Here is a 26,019-nt window from a genome sequence, read left to right as displayed (position 1 = left end):
TAATATCCTGCTAACGTAGTCCAGCACTATCCTTGGTTCTGTTGTTGCTATTTTGCTAGCGAAAACAAACAAAAACCAGTAAGAAAGTCATGGGAATTGCAATGCAATGAAGGCGCCTCTGCTGGCTTTTCTCTCTTTCTCCACCGAGGCATCCAGATCTGATATGCCGAGCTTGGTTTTCTTATTCCAAACTTGATAAATACACAGGGCTTTATAATGTGGAAAAATACCATGACCAGACAAAGGCTTTTTATATTGAGTTCAAAGCATTTCCACATGTTGAGTAATCATTCCTTATAAATCCCCTTGTATGGTAGGCAAAGAGTAGCACAAAATTAATTATTCTTCCCTTCCCCTTCCCACCATAGGACTGTGAGTGGCTTGTCCACAATAAAGGGCAGATCAGGGAACATCACTTGGGGCTTTGCAAAGACGTCCTCCACGAAGCAGATCACTCTGCTCCAAGCGCTAGCTAACCACCGTGTCCAAAGCAACTGTGGCACTGACTCTTCTTCAAACATGGGAGACAAAGCACACAGAGCATGCCAAGAGGTGCTACAGATGCAACACGAGATCCAAGCACTGAGCTTAAGCACACCCTGTGCAACAACTTTAACAGATTCTGTGAGGGTGTCCAATTCATTTGTTCACTCAACAAATATTTATTAAGGCTGTAAGTAATGTGCCAAATTGGTTTATTCCCAGAAAGGTTATTAGATCAAATGGATTGTTAAGTTTCATTCTCAGTTGGGTACTAAAGGCTGGATGGAGATGGGGAGTCAGGGGTGAAGAAGATGTACAAGTGAACAGGGAATAAGCCAGTTGCACATAAATTAGACCCTTCTATCTAGATTTCTCAAGTGGTATCATGTGTTGGTGACTTGGACTACTAGTCAGTCTATAAAATAGCTGAAATGCCTAATCAGAGGAGGGATTAGAGGGTCAAAATGTTACTGTTCCTTGAATGGAGGAAATACAAAATGTAACTCTAAAACTGTTTTTCCACCTGGAAAGCAAGCAGCCATATAGTCAGGTGCTGGATCCTAAAGAGAATGACATTTACAAAGAAAGAAAATGGAAATGGATGCATGTTTATTAAATGTCTGATAAATGCCCAGGCCAGTAGCTAGCCTGCTGAAAGTAGCCAAGCATAGGATTACCAATTATAAAGATCAGGAAGAACCCTATTACTGTGAGATAGGTTTTAATTTTAGAAAGAATCCTGAACAGGTATTTGATGATTTATACTACATAAGTGCTAAGAACAATAATCATTTGTTTTTTCTAAAGAAAAAAAAAAGTATCTCTACTGGTTCAAAAACTTGTGGGCTAGAAAATTCCATGTTTCGACTTGCAAAACTAGTTTAAAAACCCCAGAATCACTTACCTGCCCCACTCTCCCTGGATGTTTCAAGGCCAAGCCTCCACTGGAGACGGCGGCAGCCACGTTCCCTTCATGGTCCACGACCACAGCGCCCACCGTGTCCAAAGTGCCTGAGTCATTCTCCTGCAGAGCAAAAGTGGCCAGAGCGTTCGCTAAGCACAGTGTGTGACAATGATGTGACCACACAGCACTTGTCAGGACAATCATGACATAACAAAATCTGAGCTAATCCTTAACTGGAACATTCAGCAATCTCCTGAAATTATTTATTATCAAGTTGCCACTTAATCCAGTTCAAGTCAAAACTTATTTTCCACTGTAAGATCCTGAACCAAGGGTGTCTGGTTGCTTTTCTCTAATAAAAAGCCTAATGTGCCTTTCTAAGGGAGGAAGAAAAAAACAATTTAATATAAATTACAGTATATCACCGTGTCTCCTTAATCTCAAGAATTAAGTTCACGATTGAGAATTTATAGAGGAAAAGATCTATGATGTAAGTGAACTAATAAATGTCCTTATTAGTATTTTTTAAATATTATATACAAATTTCTAAAAGTAATATATTCAGCACAATAAATGAAGAGAGTGACATTTCTAGTCTTGGTGTAGACCATGCTACAATTTTCTTTTATAATTCCTTCCTTGTAAGAAAATGGCAAGCTCCCTTCTCTGCTATATTAATAACATGGTTGCCAATCATATGGCAGAAAACTGCACATTCTTGGGAGGCATCTTTGTGTTTCTGTGTATTCCAGGTGCCACATGCTTATTAAGGCATTTCACATGTAGTGACCACAAGCAGCTGTCTCCTACCTCAAAGATTTCTGGTTCACCTGTGCAAGGCAGACAAACTTTACACTGCTGGATAAAAATCAAAAGTAAAGGAAGTGGGAACAAAGTTTCATGAAAAATTATCTTTTTTATGTATTAAAAAGGAGGGCTACTACAGGTCTTTAGGCTCATAGCGGTCATGGTGGTACTCTTACACTAGGGCACTGGTGCCCCAGAACCTGAGACCCCTACCCTCACCCTAGCACTCAAGTCTGTATGAAAGAGTCAGGCAGAAGCCCATGTTCAATGAGACCAGCTCTCCCTCCTGTGTGGTTTATGCTCATACTACTTACTGAGCAAGACATCATTTGTGCTGAGGAGGTACCTGCCGGAGTGGTTTTTGAAATACCACATTAAGGCTAGCCCCAGAAAAGTCAATGGGATCCCAAGGCTGCCTCAGAAGCTGAAAAACATTGAAGGGAGTTTTGAAATATTGGAAGCAGAATGCAAACAAAAGATTTTTCCTTAAAGGAAACTAGAAGAGGCAGAGCATGCCACAATGAATATTATATTAAGTCTATTAGGAGAAGGTATATCTAGATGTTTGCATTTCTTTGGTTATTTCTCTAAATTCTAACTCCCCTTAAATATGCTGTTCCACTATGACAGTACTTACTTTGATACAACAGGTGTAACTGACTGAAATGAGTGCTGTGTCCCTACTCTCCCTTTTAACAGCAGCTGGGGAAGACCAGCCAGTGGATCAACATGGCCATATCCCAGAATATCACAGTTCCTTTGGTGGTAGGTTGTCTGACTTTTAAGGATAATTTCCTAACCTGACTGTAAACCTCTGAGGAAAGGTCTGATCCACTGTTTCATTCTGCAAACAGCAGACATTCAGGACATCCTTATTCTTTAAGACAACCCTCAGAATGGGAGAAAATATTTGCAAACAAAGCAACCAACAAGGGATAATCTCCAAAATATACAAACAGCTCATGCAGCTCAATATCAAAAAAACAAATAACCCAATCAAAAGATCTAAATAGGCATTTCTCCAAAGAACACATACAGATGGCCAAAAAGCACATGAGAAGATGCTCAACATCACTAATTACTAGAGAAATGAGAATCAAAACTACAATGAGGTATCACCTCACATCGGTCAGAATGGCCATCATCAAAAAATCTTCAAACAATATATGCTGGAGAGGGTGTGGAGAAAAGGGAACCCTCCTACACTGTTGGTGGGAATGTAAATTGGTACAGTCACTATGGAGAACAGTATGGAGGTTCCTTATAAACCTAAAAATAGAGCTACCATATGACCCAGCAATCCCACTCCTAGGCATATAGCTGGAGAAAACCAGAATTTGAAAGGATGCATGCACCCCGATATTCACTGCAGCACTATTTACGATAGTCAGTCCATCGACAGAGGAATGGATAAAGAAGATGTGGTACATCTTCTAAATGTCCATCGACAGAGAAATGGATAAAGAAGATGTGGTACATATATACAATAGAATATTACTCAGCCATAAAAAGAAACGAAATAGTGTCATTTGCAGAGACATGGAGAGACCTAGAGACTGTCATACAGAGTGAAGTAAGTCAGAAAGAGTAAAACAAATATCGTATATTATCGTTTATATGTGGAATCTAAAAAAATGGTACAGATGAACTTATCAGCAAAGCAGAAATAGTCACAGATGTAGACAACAAACTTACGGTTATCAAGGGGGGAAGAAGGGGTGGGACAAATTGGGAGATTGGAATTGACACGTATACACCACTATGCATAAAGTAGATAACTAATGGGAACCTACTGTTTAGCATAGGGAACTCTACTCAGTGATCTGTGGTGACCTAAATGAGAAGGAAATCTAAGAAAGAGTGTATATATGTATACATATAACTGATTCGCTTTACTGTACAGCAGAAACTAACACAGCATTGTAAAGCAACTATACTCCAATAAAAATTTAAAAAATAAAAATAAAATAAATTTGGAGTGGGCTTCCCTGGTGGCGCAGTGGTTGAGACTCCACCTGCTGATGCCAGGGGACACGGGTTCGTGTCCCGGTCCGGGAAGATCCCACATGCCACGGAGCAGCTAGGCCCGTGAGCCATGGCCGCTGAGCCTGCGCGTCCGGAGCCTGTGCTCCGCAGCGGGAGAGGCCACAGCAGTGAGAGGCCCGCGTACAGCAAAAAATATTAAATAAATAAATAAATAAATTTGGAGTAAATAAAGCACATCTGTATCCCTGGTGTAACAAAAGCAAGCCCAGTAAGTGACGATATATGCCCTGCCATTCTAACATCAGTCTTCCATCTCCTTTTCTCAAGATTCAATTTCATACAAGGCCAGAGAATGACACTATCTTAGGGAAGATTAACAATAATCAGGTTTACTCATTTGGTATAGACTAAGTGGAGTCTGTCTTCTTTGGTAGATAAGATGGAATTATCAAAGTAAAGAAATTCATTGGACACACTTTATTCCAGAAAAGAGAGATAATCCTAAAGCCAAATGTATTTTTAAGATGAACATTTGTTTCATTTTTCTAAGAAATAATTCCTAAATCTTTATATCCTTGTAACCTCAGACAGAGATTGTTTCTTGTTCAGATGCCAAGTCTTATGTCATCTACAGGAGGGCTTCTCAAACTTTAATGTGCATACAAATCAACTGGAGAATCTGTTTAAATGCAGATTATGATGGAGTAATCTAGAGTCAGTCACGACTGTACATCTAAAAACCTCCGAGTGATGCTGATGCTACTGCTCCATGGACCCTACTTTGAGAAACAAGGTCTGATAACATCCCACAAGGTCATTATCAGCCAGATGTCTGCTCTACTCATTCTAAGGCAAATAATTTTATAGGCACAAATCTGCTGAAGGAGAAATTTAAACCACCTAAGACCAACATTATGTCAGTATAAAAGATTTAAGCTCTATCTTGTTCAACTACCAACTGGCAGCATATCACCACAACCATAACACCATGGACATACTACAAAGTATTTTAAAGTATGATCTTATTAATCTTACTGGTTCTTTTAGAAATAGACAACTCTCATGCAAATAAAGAGGCACTATAAAATAACTTCCCTCAAAAACAGCAACAACAAAGTCAGGAAAGGGTATTCTTTATTAGTTCTTTTTTTATTCACTGTGACTGCTGATCCTACTCAAACATTCTATAAAGTAGAATCTTACTGAGGGGACACATCACAGATACACAATGATATACATTATCTGTAAAACAATTCTCTTAGCATTTCAATCAGGATATTGTGAACTATAACTCTTATCCCTAACCAAACTACTATAGAAAGCCACAAAAGGATTATACATAGATGGATTTACTGTAACTTGTTTTTCAAAAATGAAAAATCAAGCGAAAAATAGAGAATCCTGTTCCAAATTAAGCTAAATATTCCTAATGGCTTGCAACACCTGCAAAAATCAGAATTACTTCATAAATATTCAAGAATTAGTTCACAGATTTCACACACTGAAAAGCAACTTGAAGGATGATGAAATAACATTTAAGCATTTTTATGAAGTGCAGATAAACTGAGTGAAAAACACTGGTATTTTGGCTATAATAATTTCACAGAGCTCGTTTGTACAAGAATGAAATCTAAGAAAGGCTAAAAACACACAATGACTGTTATTATATAGAGCTGCTATTATACTCTTACACTCCATAAATACTTAGAAGTACATGCACCACATAGATACACATGGACCTATTGTCCCTGACTGAAACATGCTAGTTGCATTAATTTTTTAGATAAAATTGTGACTAAAAAGCAGTGGCATAAACTATAGTTCCCATCAGAATAAACACATGTATATAAAGTTGGCATAGAGATTGCATGTGCTATGGAAAAGACTGAAATAAAACTTTCTTGAAGTAACCAAGGATCTAGTAATCTCTGTTGGGCTTAATGTCAAAAGTTTTCATTTTTCTTGCTCCAAGTTGGAGATGGCTATTACACAGTTATTGTAAGAATTAAATTAAGTAACATATGTAAACTAATAAATCCATCAGAACAAAATGTAGGTACTTTCCACATGAAAATTAAGCCTCTAACCTGAACTCTGAAACCTGCCAAGAGACACCATCTATCAGTTACTTATCTCATTAACTTGGTCTTTCTTCTGTACAGAATTACTCAAATATCAAATAGCTAAAATATAAGAATAATATCTCAAGTGTAAAAGCGCATCCTGAAACTGATGTATGGTGGGATTATTCTAATGCAATAATAATACGTTGTTGTTGTTTTTTTAAAGATACCAAACCTTCCCAGTACACCTCTGTTAGGCTGAAAGCAACATTATGATTGGCCTGAGCTTCCACTTGAGAAACACAGCTGACTTAACGCCCTCTGTGACAGCACAGTAACTTCAGCATAAAGCTTTACCACCTTCGAGCATCCTAAAGATGGAATGATACCTCTGGCTACAAGAGACTTAGATCTGGCTCCAGGTCTATCTCCTAAAACCAGCCCCCTACAGTGGGGCCACTGTGGGCTCAGAGTATATCAGCTGTGTGTGTAAAAGAAGTACAATTTAGCGAGAATTATCTACTTTCAAGAATCTGGCTTGGCTGAAACCAAGGAAAATTTGGATATAAGAATATCCAGTGACCCTTCAGAAAACCACCCTTCTGATGTCCAATACTACAAATGATGTTTCTGTAAGCTACAGTCATAATGTCTATTTTTAAATAATCCTTGATTTTCTTTGCTTAATAAATATGCATTAAAATTTTTGCAGCACTATATAATTAGTGCCAAATGTATCTAAAACAGAGAAAACAAATATATTATATAAAAATCTCTATTATTAATTCCCTAAATCATTCAACTCTGAAAACAGAAACATTTTCAGCTCAAAATAAAAATAAAGTGTGTTAACAATGCTTTTAAGGGGCTTTAATATATCTGGATTACAGCTTTAATTATAAATTCATATCATAACAAGTTCCAGAGGATTACCCCAAAATTCCAGACTCTCAAAGGACAATGTTTTCCAACTGGCAGAATTCCTATATAGTGTTCTGGTGGCTAATCTCAGTTGTTGTTGTTTTTTTTAATAATCTTACAAATAATGAATTACAGATTTTTTTCTCTTCAAAATGGAACCGTTTGAGAGCCTCAGTGTACATGTTGAGTGAGCACGTGTAAGTGATGGTAGAGACCAGATGAACATACTCATGACTTAGATTAGTACACAGTTGAACAGTAAAAACCACCACAATGATAGCTTTACACAGCTTTAAATCATTTTTACTCTTATTCATATGTTGTTTAATTAATATTATTTATTTGACCTCATAATGAACCACTGGTTAAGGATAGCAACCTAAGATATACTGGAGTTGAAATAAAAATTAAGGAATTTAAGAATGATGATAATTCTGACAAGTTCCTTAAGATAATATTAACTAGATCATTAAATTGCATCCATTTGATAAAAACACTTATAGAATACATCTCAATGACTTAAAATCAGTTTAAAAATTAATGATGAATATATCTAATTTGGCTTCTTGTTTTTCTGGAATAAGTATTACTCACAATTTTAAAATTCTAAATCAAAAAAAATTTAATTCTAAATGAAATATACACACCTAGCTGTGACCCAGCAACTACAGCCCTAAATATTTATCCAAGAGAAAGTAAAATATATATGACAAAAGACTTGTCAAGAATGTTTATAGCACCTTAGTCAAACTGCAAGAGTCAAAACCTGGAAACAACCCAAATGTCTATCAAGAGGGGAATGGGTCCACAAACTGTGATACAGGCAACAGTGGAGGACTGCTCAGCAATAAAAAAGAACTAGTGATATGTATAACAATATGGATAATCTTTTAGATGTATGCTGAGTAAAAGAAGCTGGACACAAGAGAGTACATAATATATGATCCCATTCATCTGAAGTTTTAGAACAGGTAAAACTACTCTATGGTGAAAAAGAATCAGAAAAATAGTTGTCTTGGGAAGGAGGCGTGGACTATGAAGGGGCGTGAGGAAACTTTCTAGAGTAGTAGCAATATCATATCTTGTTACATGGTTGTATACACATATCAAAATTCATCAAATTATACACTTAAGATTGTGTGTGTGTTGCTGCTTGTTAAGTTTTACCTTAAAAAAAGAAATCAACAGCTGATGTATCTATTTTAAAGTACACAACCAAGAATTCAAAACGTCAGGTCATGAACAAATTTTTCAACTTTTTCCTAATAGTATAATACAATTATATTTATATAACATTTAATACACATTTGATTGCAATTGTAAGCAAGTGGGGGTGATGGAAAATATGAAAGAGATAGTAAAAAATATGAATGAGAAAAAGTCTACTGTATGCCCAACTGGAAAGAATTGACAGAATAGAGAAGTGAAAATATTTAAAGAGAAAATAGCTCAAATTTCCCCAGAACTGATGAAAAACAAGAATCCAGATCTCGTGGAAGCCAGAGAGAAAGAAAAGGAGCCAGATAGAAAGGAAAGCTCACCACAACAGAATGAAGGCAGAATTCCCAAAGTCCAATGGGAACCAGAAGGCACTGGTGTATTTTCAAGGTACTCAGAGAAAAGTAACTATAAACCTAGAAGTGGGTACCTAACAAAATTACCTTTTAGGAACAAAAATAAAATAAAAACACTTATAAATAAAAAAATAAAATTTGTTTACCACCAAGAGACCTGCACTTAATGAAATCCTAAAGGACCATTCTATTTAATACTGCAAACTGCCCTCCTTCTAATCCTCCCTACCACCTTCTCATAGGTATTCCTAACCTTCCTTTCTTTTTTTTTTTTTTTTTCCTAACCTTCCTTTCTTGACTCTACTTTATCTTTTTCCCATAACATGTCATCATCTTCTAAAATATACCACATATTTTCATATTATTTAAACTGCCAATCTCCCCCGAGACTGGAAGCTCGACAAAGGCAGTAATCTTTGTATGTTTTAGGGACTTCCCTGGTGGCCCAGTGGTAAAGAATCCTCCTTCCAATGCAGGGGACATGGGCTCGATCCCTGGTTGGGGAACTAAGATCCCACATGCCACGCAGCAACTGAAACCCACGTGTCACAACTACTGAGCCCGTATGCCGCAATCTACAGAGCCCACACACCCTGGAGCCCACACACCCTGGAGTCCACGCATGACAATTAGAGAGACAAAACCCGCATACCACAACTAGAGAGAAGCCCGGGCGCCACAACTGGAGAGCAGCCCATGCCTCAGTGAAAGATCCCACATGCCTCAACGAAGACCCTGTGTGCTGCAACTAAGACCCACCACAGCCAAAAAAAATAAAGAAGATAAAGAAATAAAGAAATAAATTTTTTAAATCTTTGTATGTTTTATTCACTAACATACGCTAAGCACCCAGAAAAGTACCTGATACCTCTTAAGCACTCAATAAATACCTGTTGAATGAATGAATTAATAAACAAATGAATGATATACTTTAAGAAGAAGGAAAATAACTGCTGTCATACGAATGTGTCCTTCCAAAATTTACATGTTGAAATCCTAATCCCCAAGGTGATAGTATTAGGAGGTGGGGCACTGGAAGATGATTATGTCATGAAGGCAGAGTCCTCATGAATGGGATTATGCCATTCTAGAAGAAGCCCAAGAAGCTCCCTTGTCCCTTCTGCCATGTAAGGTTATAGCAAAAAGATAGCCATCTAGGAAGTGGGTCCTCACCAGACACCAAATCTGCCTACGCCTTGACGTTGGACTTCCCAGCCTCCAGAACTGTGATAAATAAATTTCTATTGTTTGTAAGCCATTCGGTCTCTGGTATTTTGTTATAGCAGTCTGAAAGGACTAAGACAATAATCCAAGAAGGAAAAGGACATTCAGGAATGAAACGAGGAATAGGTAAGCAAATAAAATGGCAAAACTTCATGTAAATCAAAATTAATATTGTCTTTAAAAATAATAATGGTTAGAGACTTCCCTTGTGGTGCAGTTGTTAAGAATCCACCTGCCAGTGCAGGGGACACGGGTTCGAGCCCTGGACCAGGAAGATTCCACATGCCGTGGAGCAACTAAGCCTGTGTGCCACAACTACTGAGCCTCCACTCTAGAGCCCGCGTGCCACAACTACTGAAGCCCACATGCCTAGAGCCCATGCTCCACAACAAAGAGTAGCTCCTGCTCACCAGGGCTAGAGAAAGCCCGTGCGCAGCAACAAAGACCCCACGCAGCCAAAAATAAATAAAAAAAAATAATGGTTATTATTAGAAGGTCAAGATTGGGTTTTAAAATCTGGCTATATGTTATTTATCAGAGACACACTTGAAAAATAAGGATATGGAAAAGCTGGAAGTAAGAGGACAGGGAAAAGAGAGAGAGATACCAAGCAGGTACCAATCCAAACAACGCAGATATATTAACATCAAGAAAATTAAGTTTTAAGACAAAAAGTTAATAGAACTAAAGGGTCTCTATGTGATAAATACTGAAAGTTTAGATACACCAGGGAGATACAGTAATTCTAAATTTGTATGTACCTAAAATAAAAAATAGCCTCAAATGTACGTAAAGCAAAAACAGAGCAACAAACAGAAATCAGCAAACCATAATACCTCACAATGAGATATTTTAACACATTTCTCCCAACTATGAATAGGTCAAATGACCATAATAATAATCAGTAAGAAATAAAAGATCTGAACAGCATATTAAAAAGCTTAATTAGATAGGCATTCACAGAATTCTGTACCAATTAGACTGGAAGCATTCTTTTCAAACACAAATCAATACTTACAAAAATTGACCATACATTAATCCATAAACTAAATCACAACAAATTTCAAGAAACATTATCAAGGCACAAAAACAGAAATATAGATCAATGGAACAGGATAGAAAGCCCAGAGATAAACCCACACACATATGGTCACCTTATCTTGGATAAAGGAGGCAAGAATATACAGTGGAGAAAAGACAGCCTCTTCAATAAGTAGTGCTGGGAAAAATGGACAGGTACATGTAAAAGTATGAAATTAGAACACTCCCTAACACCATACACAAAAATAAACCCAAAATGGATTAAAGAACTAAATGTAAGCCCAGACACTCTCAAACTCTTAGAGGAAAACATAGGCAGAACACTCTATGACATAAATCACAGCAAGATCCTTTTTGAACCACCTCCTAGAGAAATGGAAATAAAAACAAAAATACACAAATGGGACCTAATGAAACTTAAAAGCTTTTGCACAGCAAAGGAAACCATAAACAAGAACAAAAGACAACCCTCAGAATAGGAGAAAATATTTGCAAATGAAGCAACTGACAAAGGATTAATCTCCAAAATTTACAAGCAGCTCATGCAGCTCAATAACAAAAAAACAAACAACCCAATCCAAAAATGGACAGGAGACCTAAATAGACATTTCTCCAAAGAAGATATACAGATTGCCAACAAACACATGAAAGAATGCTCAACATCATTAATCATTAGAGAAATGCAAATCAAAACTACAATGAGATATCTTCTCACACCATTCTGACACTGGTCAGAATGGCCATCATCAAAAAATCTAGAAACAATAAATGCTGGAGAGGGTGTGGAGAAAAGGGAACCCTCTTGCACTGTTGGTGGGAATGTAAATTGATACAGCCACTATGGAGAACAGTATGGAGGTTCCTTAAAAAACTACAAATAGAACTACCATATGACCCAGCAATCCCACTACTGGGCATATACCCTGAGAAAACCATAATTCAAAGAGTCATGTACCACAATGTTCATTGCAGCTCTATTTACAATAGCCAGGACATGGAAGCAACCTAAGTGTCCATCGACAGATGAATGGATAAAGATGTGGCACATATATACAATGGAATATTACTCAGCCATAAAAAGAAATGAAATTGAGTTATGTGTAGTGAGGTGGATGGACCTAGCGTCTGTCATATGGAGTGAAGTAAGTCAGAAAGATAAAAACAAATACCATATGCTAACACATATATGTGGAATCTAAGGGAAAAAAAAAAACCAAAACAAAAGATCATGAAGAACCTAGGGGTAAGATGGGAATAAAGACACAGACCTACTAGAACATGGACTTGAGGATATGGGGAGGGGGAAGGGTAAGCTGTGACAAAGTGAGAGAGTGGCATGGACATACATACAATACCAAACGTAAAATAGATAGCTAGTGGGAAGCAGCCGCATAGCACAGGGAGATCAGCTCGGTGCTTTGTGACCACCTAGAGTGGTGGGATAGGGAGGGTGGGAGGGAAGGAGACGCAAGAGGGAAGAGATATGGGAACATATGTATATGTATAACTGATTCACTTTGTTATAAAGCAGAAACTAACACACCATTGTAAAGCAATTATACTCCAATAAAGATGTTAAAAAAAAAAGGAAAAAGAAACATTATCGAACAGAATACACTCTCTGACTACAATACAATTAAGTTAGGAGTCAATAAAGGTAAATAAAATTTAAAAATTAAGAAAGAAAAAAGTACCTCTAAATAACTTATGGATCAAATAAGAAATCTAAATAGAAACAAAAATATTTAAAAATGAATGATAATAAAAATATTGCATTTCAAAACTTGTGAGAGATATAGTAAAAGTAGCACTTAGAGGGAAATTAATACCCAAAATATTAATATTAGAAAAGGAAACAAAATTAATAAGCTACGTGTCCAACTAAACAAGTTAGAAAGAGAATAAGATAAACACAAGGAGAAAAAACAGAGATAAGATGAAAAATCAATGAAAGAGGAATAAACACTAGATAAACACAAGGAGAAAAAACAGAGATAAGATGAAAAATCAATGAAAGAGGAATAAACACTAGGTGAAAAGATCCAAAAAGGAATAAAATAAATAAAAAGGAAAAAGAAGGGCAAAATTGATTCTGTGACAAAACAATTTGTGGTTTTAAACCTCAGCAAAGGCCTGGCCCTCCTGCCTTCTCCTCCAGTATGAGCCTTGGCTCTTCCGGAGTAACAGCAGATACTATTAAACTCCACACTATAGATGGCATCCTGACTCGCTTGCACTTCATCCAGTGCAAATATTGCTCTCTCCTCCCCTACCCTTGCCCCACATCAAAACGCTGCCCTTCTTCAAGTCCCAGGGCCTCAGTAACTCCAGAAAAGGTCTCCTGAATCATTTCCCATCCACATGGGGGCCCTGGCCCTAAAAGTACAACCTAAACCCCTGTGTGTAAGACTTTTATACACTGACTTGTTCTAAGCTCTTTGGTGGCTTGTCTTCCCCCACTTCCACCTGGAAGCAGCAACTAACAAAGTGTCATAAGATAAATACTTTTTAATTGAACCTCATCAATAACTCAAACTTCTTGTCCTCTGAAACTGCACCTTGCTCAATTTTTATGCACAATCCAGACTCAGCCTATCCAAAGTAGTTTTCCTATAACCTCACGTTTCTCTGATCATTTCATATTTAGATATTCCCTGAATGTAATGCTTTTGCACATCACTCCTAAATGGGTTCTGTCTCAAAAGCACATCCTTAACCAACTGCTGAGAAACCTTTCACTCGTCCCATAGTAACCAAACTGAAGTCCAGACTCGTTTCTCACAATGTGGAAGTGATCTTTATTTCGACGTTGTGCATGCCCTTTGGTCTACTGTTCAAAACAAACTTCTAAGGCTTTTACCATCAAACACTAAGCCTCTCACTTTATCTATAAAGAAATGATATATCCTTATATTGGTCACACACTCCACCGTTCAATGTTTTCTTTTGGTAACACTTCTTTACTGCCTTCCCAACCCCTTAAATCAATCATCTGGCACCAGATCACACTCCTCGTTTTTGACTAACCAATTCAGTTTCTTTAATTCCAGACTGCTTTCCTAAAAGCTCTAAATAATTAATACCCGTACAGTATTTGAGTCTTAACTTCACTTTTTCCACTGGTCATCCTTCACTATCTTAAACTCAGTCACTGCCGTCTGGGAAACATGTTCAAGGGAGAAGGAGGGAATTGAGATTATCTGGCAGTTTCACTTCATAGAGGCGCATATATGAGAGGACTTCAACCACACAGATAGCGCAACACGCTACCGGCACACACACTAATAGGCTATGAATGTCATAACCTGGGCAGATTAAAAAACACATAAATAAATGAGCTAAGACCTTGCTAATTAAATAGACAGCAACAAAGTCTCTTTAATAAGAACAGGCAACCTTTTGCAATTTAGTTGTCCAATTTGGCTCTTTCCAGGAACACCTGGCCGTGGTCTGGACCTCTGGTCTTTCATTTCAGAGCTTACATTTACCTTCTCAGGATAAAATTACACTTTTTCTTTTAAATTCCAGAGCCTCAATGGCCTTTGAACTGAGTCTTAAAGCAGTGGGGAATAACAGATAAAGGACTCGAAGGTAACTTGGACAATCTGGAGTCTATTCCTGCCAATGAAACACCATGACAATTGGGATGGGTCATTAACCTGGATTTAAGTTCCACCCTCCCCAGATGGAAGAACAATAACTGACACCGACTTTAATAACACAGTAATAAGTTACTTTATTTGATATGAGATTTCTAAAGCAATATTCATTTGACCGTATAATTACGAGTATACTCACAAAAATAGAATTATTCAAAATCATAAATATATAACAACTAAAAATCAGCATATTAAAAAGCAAAAAGGAGCCAGAAAATGCCCATATACTTATTTATTTTTGTTCCTCAATAGATTAAAATCTTATTAGAAATCAGAGATCATTCTTTGATTTCAAAGAATTACAGAGTAGGAAGGAGCTAAGTATATTCTAGGATGTAAAATACAATCTAAACTAATCATGATAGTACTATATCTTAGAAATTCTAACACCATTCAAATTAACCTCAATGATGTTTTCAGAGATTCCCAACACTCAAAAGCCTGTGTTTAATGCAAATAACCACCAGGACAGGCCCCACTCACACATACTGTGTTTCAAAACATTCTCCTCATTTGCTTCTAAGTACAGTTATTGCAAACAGACGTTCAGGGGCAGCTCTGCCTGTGTACTTACTTCCTCTATGGTCTACTTTACTTTGCTAAATTCTGTGGACAGTTGAATCCTATCGGCTGTCGTGCCCCCACTGGGGATTACAGGCTGTCGAAAATAGAGCTTGGTTTGACCAGCAAAGTGCACTATTTTGGTTTTTGAATACCTAAAAATGGAACATGTATTGCCACCCGTCTAGATGGTCTCACATATTTAGGCTACCTGCCTGGCCCCCATAAGCATTTGGGTTTGAAACCACTGTCCTGCAGAAACTCTGTGGTGCTTCTCACAGGCTTCTTCTAAACTACGGCTTTCTCTTTCTCTCTCCAGTTATGTAAACCCTACTCTTTATCCAAGCCCCAGCTTAAATTCCACCTCTTCCATAAAGCCTACCAGGTGCTTATGGTAGTTTATCCATCCTGGTAATCCCTGCAGCTCTCACGGATGGTTTCATTCTTCTGGCACATACCAAATGGTATGATTTCCCTTTATTGTTTAATTCCTCTGGACCAAATGGGCAGGGCCTCTCTATTTACTCCTAAAGCCTACTTAAAAATCTGTATATAAATAGTACTCAATAAATGTTTGCTGGTGATAATGTTGAAGTCAAGGTAAAATAGGTACTGGAAAAAAACAAAAACAAAAACTGAAGATTCCATGAGGCCATGACCTCTGGTAGAAACTCCACTCAAAGCCTGTGCACTCCTCAAGGTCACTTGCTAGTTCCTCATAACCTCAGGTGACACAAATCAATGGAGCAATGAAAATGGAGCACTGCCTATCCCTTGAGCAAACGACATACAATGACCGCAGAAGAGATGGCAATGCTTGTAAAATAAAAATGCTCTCAACACAGAAAAAAAAAAAAAGCACAATCACAAGCATCATAGACTTGTCTTAGCTTGCAAGGCAATCCCCATTTCCATTCTGTCCCCCGTCCCTCCTCAGAAAATCACACCACCAAAATAAACAGGTGCTAGAAAATGGGTAGGAATTTTTGTTAAGGTGAAGGTCTATTCTTTTTCCTAGAAAATGACACATGGTCTAGGAGTACAATTGTAAAACAGGCATTTTACCTGCATAACAGGAGAGGGACTTGGTCACGTTTCTCTAGATGGCTAGATGGGCACGCCCCCTTGTGGACACTTCCTGACTCACCTCTGGAATGGTCAGCTGCAACTGCGAGCTGTTTCTAAGAAATTATTTCCCTCACTTACTCAATAATATTATTATCAATAGTAATATTTCAGATAACCAAACTCTTCTTTCATTACATCCCCAAATACAAGCTTGTTAAAAGTGAGACATAGCTTTGAACTAATGTATGCTTGAAGCAATTAAAAGATTCAAACTTATCTTGAAAGACCATAAGACTTAAAATTGAAGAAAATAACATACACTTTGCTCTCTCAAAATTAACATTAGAATCATAGGCTGTAGATGTTTAAGTTAGTAATATCAATTGAGTAAAGGCATTGTTTCTAGGCACTGTGATAAGGATAAAAAAACAAAATTCTCATGCTTCCATATGCCTGCATAGGTATGATAAAATAATCACACACCAATCTCAAAATGTCAAAGGTAGTAGATAATTCAATTCAACAAGCATTTATTGAGTGCCCAAAAAGGAATGGGTTTTGATCTGGGTGGCATTTGAGCTGGTCCTTAATCCAAAGGACTTGGATTCGAATTTCAGTAGATGGAGAAGTGGCTGGTATTCCATTATTAATTATCATTTATTCCACAAAGAGAAAGAGACATGAGAAAAACTTAGAAATAAGAACTTTCAGCAACTCCATGAAAAATCAAATACAGAAATGTAGTTGGTAAGAGAAAAAAAGATTATTTGGAAGAGAAATAATGCAAGAGTAGGCTGGGCTCAAGTTTCAAGAGGGTTCATAAAGTCAGTTCTAAAAACTTTGGGTTTTAAGCTACATATAGTAAAGATTCTATTAAAGTTTCTCTCAGAAGAAGGACAAGACCAATGAAGGTATTTTTAAGGAAATGTATCTTGGGATAATACACAGAATTAAAGAGGAATGGAAAAAGGCTAGAACCAGGGAAGCCAGTTATAAAGATACTGCAACCATCCAGCCACCAAGGTAAAAAGGTATAGACTTGAGGGTGGTAAATATATCAAAAAGAAGCAAGCAAAAACAAAACAAAACAAAAACTAGTGCCTGTATTCATTAAACCAACTGAGTACTTATTATATGCCAAGCTGAGAAACCATGGCAACCAAAACAGATATAATCCCTGTCCTCCTGGAACCTGCACTCTGGGGAAAGAGAAAGACATCAAATAAGCACACTCAGAGAGGCAGCTGGAGCAGCACCACAGTTTAAATGACAGGTGGGAGGGGGAGAGGCAATATTCCTGGGATCTGGAATCATAGGGACAAAGGACCTGACTCAGGCAGAATCTTGACAGTGTGACCCAGACTGAGAGTAAAAGAGCAAAAGACTGAAAAGAAAGACAGGCACCTGCTCTTATCGAGTCCTGTGGGCTCTGTTAAGGGGCCTATACTTTATTCTTAAGAGCAGCGGGAAGTCACTGAAGTTTAAACAGGGTCATGACAAAATCAAATTGCACTTTTAAATGATTCCACAAATGCTGTGTATAGAACTGACTGAAAAGGCAAGAGCAGATGGGTTGCGATGCTACTGCAGTCATCCAGGAGACAGTGATGAAGCTTGATTCTAGACATGCTGAGCTAAGGTATGACATGAAATGTATAATAAGAAACTGGAACAGTTCAGGGCCTGAAGAGGGGGGTGGTAATAAAAACTTAGATTCATCCATTCAAACACAGTTTCATTAAATGGCACTGTGTACCTGTGGAAAATGACAATGACCTGGAGACAAATTCTGGAATAAGGAGAAAGGAGAAAAGAGCTCTAGGGTACCTTCAAGAGAGCTAAATGAATAAGACTGGACATGAAGTTATTAACTGAATGCAATCATGTATATAATTACTAACTCCTCTAGAACGTTCTATGTTCATTTAAGCAACGATTACTAAGCAGCTTTTCTAGGCCCACTGTGACAAATTAGGCAGAAAAAGCAATGAGTCTCAAATGCTGGCCCAATACCTCACACACCCCTGAAGATTTTCATCAGTATATTGAGAGTAGAGCCTAAAAATTGAGTTTTACAACTATCCCGATGAAGATAATGGCCAGCCAGGTTTAGCATACACTAAAATAAAGGATCTCTCAATGAGAGGATCAAGAGGTTTGGACAAACTCCATGTTGCCAATGATAATATATTAGAGAATTATCAAGCTGGAAAGAATGATGGTAATCACTTGGTCCAGCATGCTGACTTTACTGCTGAGGAAACTGAAGTCTAGAGAGACTCCACGTTTGCCCAAGGTCTCTGGACTAGTTAACAGCAAACCTAGACTAGAAATCCTGGTCTACTGCACCCCATTTCAGCCTGCCCTACTTCCTCCACTCCTCAAGTAATCCCAGCCCAGGTCTTGAATTCTGAATAGTTTCTGGCATCTGACTTTTTATTCAAAATGTTCTAGGCTGATTGCAGAAGAGGTGGGCCAATGAGGCCTTTGAAAACTCCAGACAGTTTTCGTTCAACCTAATTAAGCAGTGGGTCTTATCTTCTGATCTTAAAACATCCTTGTTATTGATCCGTGTGTGTGTGTGTGTGTGTGTGTGTATACACATTTGTCTTCTCATGTATTGGTCTATTCTGCTGGCCTTATTAGTTACACATGTGTCTACACTACTACATCTGTGATGGGTCAACTCAGGTCATTAGTACATGGTGATATCATATGAGGACATGTTTAAGAGTCCTGACTTAGAATCTGATGCTCTTAACATCATGGTCTGAGCCAATTCCCAGACAGGAAGACTTCTATCTGTAGCTCCAATGAAATTCCATTCACTGGAGGCATTTCCTTTTAGGAAAGCTATAATATGGTGATTTGCACATTATATACAAGATCGGCTGAGATTATCCCAATGATAATGAAGGAATGCTCTTTTTTCCCCTCCATTGATTCTGTTAAACACCAAAATTTAGAGGAGGCTCTACAGAGCTGATGAATAGTAAAAGTGGAGGGAGGATTTACAAGTCTGAACATATGATGTCAACCTATAACAAGTCTGGAAAACCACAGGTTACTTCCCTTACAAAATAAAAACAGCAGTTAAGGTCTGCTAACAGATTTCTTGCCTCACTCTTATCTCACTTATAACTTTAAAACTCAGTATAAATTTAAGGCATAGCTTCGTAAGGGTTTAAGGAAGATTCAGGAAGAAATCCAACCTACTAGCTATTGAATCTTTATATGAGAACTTAGAAACTTTTTCTGAAACAGAAGAAAAAAAAAATACTGCAATTGTCCAGCTATCAGGGGTTGAAAGTTCTGGATTTGGATAACTGATGAATTGACATAAAGTGCTGCAAACCACAGACATTTAAAGAAACCCCATGGTGGCGGGGGGATGAATTGGGAGATTGGGATTGACATATATACACAAATATGTATAAAATAGATAACTAATAAGAACCTGCTGTATAAAAAAAAAAATTAAATAAAATTCAAAAAAAAAAGACCAACTTCAAAGTTGAAAAAGAGGTTTAAAAAGAGTCCACCTTCTGCCTATGGAACGTGTATCTAAATAAACTTGCTTTTGCTTTAATTAATTAATTAAAATAAAAAGTGATTTAAGGAAATGGAAAAATAAGTAAATAAATAAACCCCATCAAATTATATTGCAAAGGAATACTGGTCATCAGACTGTATAACCTACATAAATGCATGAGGTGGTGGTAATCTAGTAATACAAGTACTTAAGTTACTGACTTACTGATTTACATGTTAAGTCTTACAGGCTTAATCAGTAATCAAGATAGCCTTAGGACAGGAAAATATAATTTTTAATATATTACTTACAATTCAAAGAAATAATTTCAAATGGAAGATAATCACTCCACAGGATGAATTTACAGTTTTATTTTTAAAAAACCCACAAATATATAAAGTATATTTCTTTATGTAGAAGAGAAGGCAAAGAAGTTTCTTACTTCTGTTTACTCATATATCTATGCATTAACCAACTTTTTGAGAAACACGGAAAGACTCCAGATCAAGTAAATGTCTATAAAAGACTAATTACTCCTTCCTCTGCACACATAATAAACATGTACACAAGTACAAATAGAACAATCTGATGAAAACATGTTGTTTTCTGTGCATTTATTTCCTTTGATCTTAACCTACCTCTCACCCAAAAAATAACAGTGATTTAGTATGATACAGTTAAGCGTTTATATAATAATTTCAAGATGGTGGATAAAAGGGAAAAATGTTACCCACAATATACTTCAAAAGAATAGAATATATTTATGTGAAGCACACAACGCAAGGCCCAACATTTTCTTTCTGAAACATGTGGCCAATTTGATGTCCCTATGTGGTGGCTAAAGAACACAAAATTAAAAGTTGTAGAATCTCTTTAGAGTGGTTTTCAACACACAACACTGTACAAAGCATTGCAAGATTTTCTAAACTTGTTCATTAGAAATTGAAGAATGAAAGATTCACACAATGGAAAAGGTCTGATTATCTTTCATTTCACCACCCTATACAAGTACTGCTTTACCTAAAAACCAATGAAATTAATTGAAAACTTAAATTACTTCATAAAAGTGGTGAGACAAGGCAAAGAATTTCATGTACATCCAACTGTAAACTCTGTTATTAGAGAAAAAGACATGGAAACTATTTCGACAATATGCTTGTGAAAAATGAAGGGAAAAAAAAGGCTTGAAACATCAAAAATGCTGAGATCAAACAATACCCCCAACCTCTTTTAATACTCTAAGAATAAAAGAGCCCCTTCTAGTAATATCCAGGGCTAGCTGTTTGAAACTGATATTTATGAAATCTAGATTATCCTGTGCATTGGGTCTGTTTGTTTTCCCAAAGTATCTCCTCTTTGTAGCAACTCTTTCTGTTATGTAACACGGTTACGTAACAATTCAGTCAGTTCTGTAGCAGGAGCTAAGAACCTCAACTGGCCAATGAGTTTATTAGCACTTCATTCCAAAAGAAAGCTTTCTTTTTCAAAAATGCTTAATACTAACACAACTACCTTTTACTTTTTGTATCAAAAGATAAACTTAAAACGTGTACCACTTCATCACATACACAAGAATTACTGATAAATATTCTAACAACAATGAGAGTCCATGGCAATCCTGTCAGGGGGAGAATGCAGATGCCCATGTGTGGGAACTACGAAGGACAGAGGAGCATGCTGAACTGCACCATTCCTTTTCACAAACACAGTTCTCGATTTGCCTAGCTCTGACACAGACAAACGTCAGTTACCACAGCTCAGTTAAATAATACCAGTCACTCAACAACCTGGTTCAAACTTCAATTACGTGGTACAGTAACTGTGAGTAATTGAATAAAGTATAAACTTCACTACTAGGTCTTTAGTTCAAAGATCACTATGTAAACTATGTAAACGTTAGATGCCCATTATGATCAGTGAACAATCATGTCATTTCACTCAACATCTGTCATGGATGGGTCACTGTGCACAGACAGCTAAGTGTGTAGTTGTGTTACCTCCTTGTCTCCCAGTGATAAGTCCACCTGACATTTTACAAATATCGATCACCAAAAAAGGGCACTAGCCAACTAAGATGAAAGTGAAGCAAAGAAACAAAAAGTGATAATGTTGGAAGTGCAATTCTAATAAAAAATAAGTGACGTTATGGAAGAAATAATTGACTGTGGGAATTTTCAACACTGCCACCATTCAAGAGACTCGAGATCTTCAGTCAGAGGAACTTAGTGAAGACAAACCTGTCAACATAAATAAGGAATGTAGTTGTGACAAAAAGGATGAAGATGCCCCAGAAGAAGTGACACTGGCAAAAAAGCTGACATAAAAGGAATGCTGAGAGATACTGTACAACATGGAAAGAGCAAAGGATAAACTGTTGAAAGCTGATCCAAAATTAAAAAGAGTTTGACGATTCACCATGACATAAACAGATGCTCACTCCATATCATAACTTACATGACAGGAAAGCAAGCACTGTTCAAACTACTCTTGATAAAGGGTTTTTAGACAGAAAAAACCTACTTTAATTCTGATGTTTTAAATTAGTGTACTAAATAAATACTCATTTTAATTACTTTTTTGTTTGTTTCTCTACACATTTATAACCACCAGTAAAAGAGTTTTTAATGTTTTGACAAAAATGTCTAAAGGTCATGGAAAAAGTGTAATTTTTTGCCATTAAGATCCCTTTGCACAGTTCCGGTTTGCACAGTCATTTTTATGGTCCAGCACTACCAGGCAAAGTGTGGACTATCTATACACTGCAAGGGAAAGAAAGAAGTAAAGAAAAATCCAGAACAGTTGGGTCTACACAGATAGGGGAGTGGAATAGAGCATAAATAACTACTACTTTTATATTACACAGCACTACAGGTAAATAATAATCTTTTCCTCCTCCAGCATGTCTTCCCTCTAAGTCACACCCAAAAAGCATGGATGAAACAGAGATGTCAATTATTAAGAATAGACAGTTACTCAGAATTTATTCCATATTTTTTAATATTGTATCTTAAAACCCATGTACTCTTAAAGTGAGGACAAAATGTGTTTTATTTGATTTATAGGTAGATTAGCTGCTTAACCCACTATTGGTTTGTAGCAACAAGGGACATATTAATTGTGCAGAAGAAGACGATAAAAAAAAGTTCTCCATTTACGTTACACATTGTAGATTACCTCCCTAATAACCACTCTCCTCCCCTTCCTTTGACAACAAAACAACTAATTTGCGGGGGGAAGACAATGTGTCTAGCAGCAAGCCATGAGCTATGAGATAGTAATGAGGAAAATCCACTTCATTTCCTAGGCTCCTTTGCAACTGGGAATAGCCATGTGACCAAACTGCGCCCCTTGTCCACTGCCCCCAAAAAAACAACTAAAGAGTAATCTATTGAGAGAGATTCTGGAAAACTTTTGCATCCCAGTTAAAAAAGTGACGGACACATCTGGCACTAGTCTCCCCGCCCACACCCTCCATGGTCTCACCTTCTTCTCACCTTGAATGCAGATGTGACACCTGAAATTATAGCAGCCATATTCCATCCATAAGACAAAAGGCATGAGAGAAAACGCCCAAGAGAAATCCCAGATATGTTGGCTCCAGCATCATTGGAAACCTGAGCTAATGAATGCTTGCAACCACCCACCTCCAAAATTCTTTATTACAAGGCAGAGGGCCAGGGAGCAGGGGAACAAGTATGCATTTCTTAAGTCACCATCAGGTTTTCTATTGTTTGCAGCCAAAAGCATTCCATTAATTAACCATTCTTATTTTAAACTAAGTCAAATGTAAATGGTCAAAGACAAAGGAAAACAAAAATACTCTAATTAATTGAGGTAGCAAGCTGATTAAATATACTTCTTGCTTTAATTCTGATTTCTATTAGTATTGTGATAATGTCTGGACAATCAATTACTTTTTTAAGAAAAACGAGAAATATCAATGCAACAAAAATTGCTCAATTTATTTACTTTATTTTCAGGCTTTAAAATATTTATTCTACTGTATAATCCTTTCAAGACAATATTTATCTCCTTCAACACTGAGTAACAAAAAAGTGAACATTAGGAAAGTTACCAAAAACTCTATTCTTTTTATTATATTTATATACCCAACTCACAGCTTCTTTTATGTAGCCACAACACACAGTAGTTCCAGGCTTTAGTCAATGCTGGCTAACCAAAACTATGCTGAAACTATACACACAGGACAGGGAGAAATAAACTAAATACAGGTTGATTTAGAAAACAGCTATTTGTCCTTTCCTGTCACATCTCTAAAAAATTGCTACGCTTCCTCTCAAAAATTATAATTTTCTGCGCCATTGGCTCGTTATCTGGTGGTCTTTTCTTTCTCGGAGCGTTTTTATTACCTTTGCCAAGGTTATACAGCAAACATCTGCAAAACAAAGCCTGTGGCCCTCATCCTTCCCTAAAGGCAGAAGCTGGGTCCTAGTAAAACACAGTGCTTTGTACACATTAAAGTTCATATATTCTGAATATTAAAAATATTTTCCTGTCATTTCAGGGGTCTAAAATACTCCATTTGAATCATGCCTGAATTCCACCTCTCCACCCACTACTAGTGACCGCCATTACCACCCTCCCTTTCTCCATTACAAGATTCCACCCAGAGTAGCACCCAGAGTAGCAGTTTCCCTTCTTTTTTGGCTGAGATGAAGGCAAACAATGGCAAAGGCAAAAACAATGGTGTCTCAGTCAGTGACAGTCACCAAACACTTGAACATCCATTAACACATCTGTTCCTCCTAACAGCCCTGCTACGGGAGCAGAATTATCACTATTTTCAGTTAAAGATAAGGAAACTGAGCCTTCCTAGGTGAAATTACTCAGTGAATTCACAGAAGGTAACCGTGGTACGGTGTCTTGACCCTATCTCCCCACCTCTCTCTCCCCACTCCACAGCAAAACTTCTCAAAAGAATTATCTCCAACCTGTTCTCCCTGATGGACCCACTCCACCTGCTCTACAATCCACCACGTCATGGAAACTGTCCTCATCCAGGTCCAAAGTCTCCAGGTGCCGAGTCCAGTGGCCAGTCCTCTGTCCTCCCAACTGTTTTGTCAGCAGCACTTGACCCAGGTGACGCCTAACTTTGAACGCTCCTCTCTGCTTCCCAGACACTCTCCTGATGGCCCCTCTGCCCCACTGGCTGCTCCATCTTTCTGTTTCGCTGGTTTCTCCTCCTCTCAATGTAGACATGTTGGCCTGGCCCAGGGTTCAGTTTTCAGACCTCTATCTTCACTCACTCCTACTAAGTGAGCTCATCTGGACACGTGGATTCATATTCCTTTTGATGCCAATGATTGCCAAATGGGAATGTCCCCCCTGACCTACCCCTAAGCTTCAGATGCATAAAACCAACTCCACAGTTAATCTTCCCTGCTGCCACATCCAGCTTTTTATTGCAAATCCTCTTAACCAGGTTGATGAGTGGTTGTTTAAATTTTTCAAAAATTGAATATTCTCTGGGTGAAGTACAGAATCATAAAGTAGGACACATATTGTAAATATTTCCTTTTTATTTAAAACACAAAACCAATTCATTCATTCACTAGCCAATCTTTTCATATAAGACTTTCTCTGAATGTGAGCCCACGTACAAATGTTCCATATCATCTTCCTATAACACCCTGGACTGTCCTATGATTTCAAGTTTTATTTTATCTAAAAATAGAACAAGAATATAAATACACTAACAACATACTCTGAATGCACAAAGCTTCTAGATTTTTCCGATTTTTCTCAATCTTTTACAGCTGGTTTGCCCATGCTTAATTCTACAGCAACTTTTTATAGACCCACTCTGCTTTTTCAAGTTAGTTTTCAAACAAACAACTCTTTCAGTTTTCAAGCAGACAATTCTCTTTTTAAACTCAATATTCATCAGTTTATGAGAGACAATGAATTATGATAAAGGATAAAATGATAAAAACAATGAGCATAATGAAGCTCTTGGTGGCACAAAATTCAACTGAAAGGAGTAGAGGAACATAGCACACTAAAAGTGGTCTGTTATCTTGAGTGTTCAGGGTGCCTTGGCATCAGATAATATGTGTTATTGTGAAAATGAAAAGCATTGGTTAATCTGAGTTCATTAAGGGAACATGAACTAAGAAAGTTCTTGATTTCCACTTCCCACCTCCATCACCTTGATGCCATACTTTCTCCAGCTCCC

The 26,019-nt window shown here is 37.4% G+C and overlaps 1 protein-coding gene across 1 annotated transcript in view; it reads right to left on the bottom strand.

Annotated features, from left to right (window-relative positions):
- TASP1 (taspase 1) overlaps window positions 1–26,019 on the bottom strand; it is a 242,379-nt gene that overhangs the window by 136,983 nt on the left and 79,377 nt on the right. Inside the window, exon 9 of the mRNA XM_082670290.1 lies at window positions 1,388–1,507. Within this exon, the coding sequence (XP_082526416.1) occupies window positions 1,388–1,507 (120 nt within the window). The remainder of the gene's footprint in view (window positions 1–1,387; window positions 1,508–26,019) is intronic.

The sequence above is a fragment of the Grampus griseus genome, assembly GCF_964374135.1.
Source record: "Grampus griseus genome assembly, chromosome: 14".
NCBI classification, from domain to species: domain Eukaryota; kingdom Metazoa; phylum Chordata; class Mammalia; order Artiodactyla; family Delphinidae; genus Grampus; species Grampus griseus.
This window is presented reverse-complemented; position numbering and strand designations above follow the sequence as displayed.